A 5,805-nucleotide genomic window follows, 5' to 3' on the forward strand; every position below is an offset into this window, starting at 1 on the left:
TGAATAATTCTGCATCTAGTCTGAGGGTTATATAATACGCATTAAATAATAGCTTGAGCTGCACATCGAGAGAGGAGGATGAAAGGGACTATTGAAAAACAGCTCATTTGCTGGAAAAAGGCAGGATCCTGTGGGAGGAAGAATATGTGATCATCTAATTAAGAAATGTATAATTACCCCTACACTTAAGGGGGCTGACTTCAAGCTTACAAATAACCTCATTCCTAGTATTTCTTAACTTTTCCTTGCCTAACTTTGCAGCTTTACTGACTTTTGCCGAATGGGTTTCAGTTGCCTTCCCAAAGTAAAACAGCAATAAACGCCAGGCCAGGGAACAGCGCTGTTGTCCCACAGAGCCACTTGGACGGACCCGAGCGAGCAGCAGCTCTGGCTCGGATGCCTTCCACTTGGAAAGCCGGAGCAGCAGGCGGCAAAGCCCATGAAGTACAAATCAGAGGGGTACGAAGCACCCGGCGCCAGGCCTTTCTGCTCTCTCTCGACCACTGTTTTCTCTTGGCTTCTGCTGCCAGTATTTCATCCCCTTCCGACAAGTGTCTTCACCCTGGATGTTTCAGTCCCTGGTCTTGCATTCGGCAGAGCCCATGCTCCCCAGCCGTCCTCTGCTTCTTGCGTTTGTCGCAACTTGGGCGGCAGGAACTGTAAACCCTGTACCTCTATCACAGCTAAATTTCAACTTTTCATTCAAAAGCACGGAGTCACTGTAACTTATAAAGCCAAGTCCTAAAACAAATTTGAATGAGGGAAAACAAAGTATTTTTCCCTCATCTCATTGTCAGGACTGAGTTTTGCTGAACTTTGTACTGAGAAGCACAAATTTCAGTCCAAGCTATCGCAGTTTGGCCAAGTTATGAGCAACCTAAACAGTGTGTTAGATTGATATTTTCACCACCTGCAATGTCAGAAGGGTGTTGCTGGTGTGCTATGGATCTACTAATTAGGAAAGAGAGGCATGAAAATAATTTTTAGAAATTCCTAGAAATTTTTAGACACTATAAAAAACTCCACATCTTCTGCAACCAGTGTTCCTTCTGGGGGTGACAGTCAGGGCATGGGGGTATGAGTGTGTTCTCAGCCCTGCTGGTGAGAGGAAAGGATGCGAGGAGGAAGAGGAGAGAACTGTGTGTCAGCTGGTTGAGGAGCTGGTGTCAGTGGTTTTGGTTCCTATGACTATGGGACCTTGTTTGAGGATCAACATCTGCTTGGGAGAAATGGTATCCACCTCACTAAGCATGACGGAGGCATCCTTGCCAGCAGGATGGCTGACCTGGTAAGAACGGCTTTAAACTAGGAACGATGCAGGAAGGAGAGTCACCAGCAGCCCTGTGAGAGAGTGACAGACAGGGCTGACCAGCAAAGGGGCTGGGGAGATGTTAACAAAAGGGAACACAAAATCAAGGCTTAAGCCAAACTCAAGCATTTGCATGTAAGCAAGGAAGTGCTGGCAAGGCAACATTACGGAGTAAAACCCCAGACCCTTTTTGGGGAAACGAGCATGCTGGGGTACCTCTCTGAAGTGCCCGTGCACCGATGCACGCAGCTCGGGGAATAAACATGACGAGTTAGAGATGTGTGTGCAGTTGCAGGGCTACGGTCCCACAGGGATCACGGAGATGTGTTGGGATGGCTCCCATGACTGGAGTGTTGCAAAGGAGGGATACAGGCTCTTTAGGAAGGACAGGCTGGGAAGACCTGGAGTTGCCCATTATGTGAGAGAGCAGCTGGAATGCCTGGAGCTCTGCCTGGGGATGGATGATGAGCCAACACAAGGATGCGAGCAACACAAGGATTAAAGAGCAGACCAGTATGGGTGACATTGTAATGGGTGTCTGCTATAGGCTACCTGATCAGGAAGAACAAGCAGACGAGGCCCTGTACAGACAGACAGGAGCAGCCTCACGTTCCCAGGCCCTGTCCTCATGGAGGACTTTAGTCCTGGAGAGCACCGATGAGAACTTCCTGGCCCAAGTGACGGAGGAGCCAACAAGGACAGAAGCTCTGCTGGACTGGATACCCACGGACAAGGAAGGGCTCATTGGGGATGTGAAGGTTGAAGGCAGCCTTTGCTGCAATGACTATGAGATGGTGGAGATCCTGAGAGAAGGGAGCAGGTCAGAATGCAAGCTCACAACCCTGGAGAGAGACCAGACTTTGGCCTCTTCAAAGATTTGCTCAGAAGAGTCCCATGGGATAAGGCTCTGGAGGGAAGATGGCCCAAGAAAGCTGGTTGATACTCAGCAATCATCTCCTCTAAGCTCAAGAGTTGTCCATCCTGGTGAGCAGGAAGTCAGGCAAAAACACTAGATGAACTAGGGGCTCCTGGCCCACAAATAGGAAAGCCCACTCAAACTTGAAAAGGAAGTACACGAGGCGTGGAAGCAAGGATGTGTAACTTGGGAGGAATACAAAGACACTGTCCAAGCATGCAGGGATGAGGTTAGGAAAGCCAAAGCCCAGAAGGAATTGAATCTGGTGAGGGATGTCAAAGGCAACAAGGAGGGCTTCTACAGGTACATGGGTGACAAAAGGAAGACTAGGGAAAATGTGGTCCCACTGCTGAATGAGACCACGGACCTGGTAACACAGGACCTGGAAAAGGCTGAGGTACGGAATCCACCTTGGCCTCAGTCTTTACTAGCCAGACTGGCCTTCAGGAATCCCAGGTCCCAGAGACCAGAGGGAAAGGCGGGAGCAAGAATGATATAGCCTTGGTGGAAGACGATCAGGTCAGGGAATACTTAGGCAAACTGGACATGCGTAAGTCCATGGGCCCTGATGGGATGCACCCACAAGTGCTGAGGGAGCTGGCAGATGTCATTGCAAGGCCACTCTTGATACTCTTTGATTGATCATGGCGACTGGGAGAAGTGCCTGAGGACTTGGAGGAAGGCAAATGTCACTCCAATCTTCAATAAGGGCAGGAAGAAGGACCCAGGGAACTACAGGCCAGTCAGCCTCACCTTGATCCGTGGGAAAGATGGCGCAACTAATCCTGGAAACCATTTCCAGACATATGAAGGACAAGAAGGTGACTGGGAGTAGCCAGCATGGATTCACAAAGGGGAAATCATGGTTGACCAACCTGATAAACTTCCATGATGAAATGACTAGCTTGGTAGACAAGGGCAAAACAGTGGATATTGTCTACCTGGCCTTTAGTAAGGCTTTCAACACTGTCTCCCATAAGATCCTCACAGAGAAGCTCTTGATGTACAGGCTGGATGAGCAGTGAGGTAGATTGAAAACTGGCTGAACAGCTGGACCCAGAGGGTGGTGATCAGTGGCATGAAGTCTAAATGGAGGGCAGTAACTAGTGCTCTACCTCAGAGGTCAATACTGGGTCCAGCCCTGTCTGACATCCTAATTAATGATCTGGATGACAGGGCAGAGTGTTCCCTCAGCAAGTTTGCTGATGACATAAAACCAGGCAGAGTGGCTGATAGGCCAGAGGGTCGTGTTGCCACCCAGAAAGACCTTGAAAGGCTGGAGAAATGGGCTGACAGGAACCTCATGAAGTTTAATAAGAAGTGCGAAGTCCTGCACCTGGGGAGGAACAACCTCAGACACCAGTACGTGCTGGGGGCCACCCATTTGGAAAGCAGCTTTGCAGAAAAGGACCCGAGGGTCCTGGTGGACACCAAGTTGAACACGAGCTAACAGTGTGCCCTTGCTGCAAAGAAGACTAACGGTATCTTGGGCTCCATTAGGAGTGCTGCCAGCAGGTAACTCCTCCGCACTGGTGAGGCCATACCTGGAGTACTGTGTCCAGTGCTGGGCTCTGGACCTGGACATACTGGAGAGGGTGCAACGAATGGTCACAAAGACGATGAAGGGACTGGAGCATCTCTCCTAGGAGGAAAGGCTGAGAGAGCTGGGACTGTTGAGAAGAGAAGGCTCAGGGGATCTTATAAATGTGTATAAATACCTGAAGGGAGGGTGCAGAGAGCCCGGCTCTGCTCACTGGTGCCCAGTGACGGGACTGGAGGCAGTGGGCACAGACGGAAACACAGGAGGTTCTCTCTGAACATCAGGAAACACTTCTGGTTTTACTGTGAGGGTGACCGAGCATTGGCACAGGTTGCCCAGGGAGGTTGTGGAGTCTCCATCCTTGGAGATATTCAAAAGCCACCTGGACATGGGCCTGGGCAACCAGCCATAGGTGGCCCTGCTTGGACATGGGGGGTTGGACAAGATGACCTCCAGAGGTGCCTGCCAACCTCAGCCTGTCTGCGACTCTGTACTGTTCTAAATTTTATAAAATAGTTATTTACAACTACTTGATAGGAAGTATTCAGAAAATGTAGAGATGCAGAAATTAGCCTCCACATGCAACAGTTACAATTTTTTATTACCCAAACTGGTGGATTAATTTCTTCCAAAATAATTTTTGAAAAGAGACTGAATACTGAAGCAAAGGAGATGTATTACCAAATGTCACCAAGGAAAGGAAAAATGAGACTACTCTATAATTCTTACATTTTCTTATTATTAAAATAATTTTTAAAAAGGAAGGAAACATTGCCAATTTTCTACAAAGGAATGGAATAAAGCACAGTACATTTCCGCAGCTTGTAAACTGTAGTTTTTTGTTGAACGGGCTTTTCAATAAAACTCTGAAATTAACTTAAAGAAGAAAAATTAATTAACAACTTCACTGACAATAAATTTGATGTCTCAAGTGCGTGTCAGTGTCTGAATTTTAATAACGTATTTGACTTAGCATAGTAAGACTTCCTCTCAAAATTCATTCAAATGAGCATCCTCTTAGAAATTTTCACATACCCTGAAAACGTAAAAGGACACAAGGTAACATAATCTTAAAATAATGAAATTAACATAGAGTGGAAGATTGAAAACTGTGGCACAAAAATTATTTTTTCATTTTTTACGTGTACAGCGGGACACAACGAGGAGAACTGTAATAATAACTTCCATCCAGGATTTAGAAAATGGTCTAAGTGATTGAATTGGGAGCAGCGATGCCTGTGTGGGTGGAAATACCTCTGAATGCTCTGAAAGCATTTTGAATTTCAGAAGAGCTCCCTGGTTCATTATCAGTCTCTAGGCTAGCTAAGCCTTAGCCGCTTTGCAGCCGTGGGAGGGTCTGCGTCACAGATGCGTTGTAGCATCTTTTTCTTTTGGCTCTGACATGGGTCAAACCCAGGTTCAAGGTTCCTGAGGAGTTTCCGTAGGCGAGACCTCGTGCAGCCTAAACCATACCCTAAGCCCAGCAAACTTTGGAGCCGACGTTGGCGTCGCTACCTGAGGGAAATTCAGCAAGGGATGGATGCGCTCCGAAGACCTTCTTTTTTGTTGTGAGAACTAGCAAGGAATTATCGGAGTGGAGATGAGGAGGGGGTACAAAGCAAAAACGAATCAGGATCTGATGCTCTTTGACTGTTCGGGTACAGAGGGAAGCAAAGCAAAAGCTTTGAGGTAGAGAAGACCAGGCGCGTGGAGCTTCAGCGCAGGCGTCCATCTTGTAGGGAAGGACAATTAAGGCAATTAAGGCAAGCGATGCGGGGGGAGCGCGGAACAAGGCTGGGGTGCTACTGTGCACACTGCGCGGGGGAGGCTGGACAAAACCCGGGCGAAGGGCAGGGAAAAAGCAGGAGAGGCGGGAAGGCGGGCGAGGGAGGTGTGAGGGCGGCGACAGGGCAGGGTTCGGAGTACGAAACCGGGGCAAAAGCACCGACGTGGGAAAGGGGCACGCACACCCGTGGGGACCGAGGAACGGCCTCTGCGCGCTCCGTCCCTCCGTATGCATCATCTATAGGTACCCGCAGG

At 48.6% G+C, this 5,805-nt stretch overlaps 1 protein-coding gene across 1 annotated transcript in view; it reads left to right on the plus strand.

Annotated features, from left to right (window-relative positions):
- The first annotated feature begins 2,532 nt into the window (after nt 1-2,532).
- Nucleotides 2,533-5,805, plus strand: part of YBX3 (Y box binding protein 3) — a 28,446-nt gene continuing 25,173 nt past the window's right edge. The window contains exon 1 of the mRNA XM_010575445.1: nt 2,533-2,622. Coding sequence (XP_010573747.1) covers nt 2,533-2,622 — 90 coding nt within the window. The remainder of the gene's footprint in view (nt 2,623-5,805) is intronic.

The sequence above is a fragment of the Haliaeetus leucocephalus genome, unplaced genomic scaffold (genome assembly GCF_000737465.1).
Source record: "Haliaeetus leucocephalus isolate CR32 unplaced genomic scaffold, Haliaeetus_leucocephalus-4.0 Scaffold473, whole genome shotgun sequence".
NCBI classification, from domain to species: domain Eukaryota; kingdom Metazoa; phylum Chordata; class Aves; order Accipitriformes; family Accipitridae; genus Haliaeetus; species Haliaeetus leucocephalus.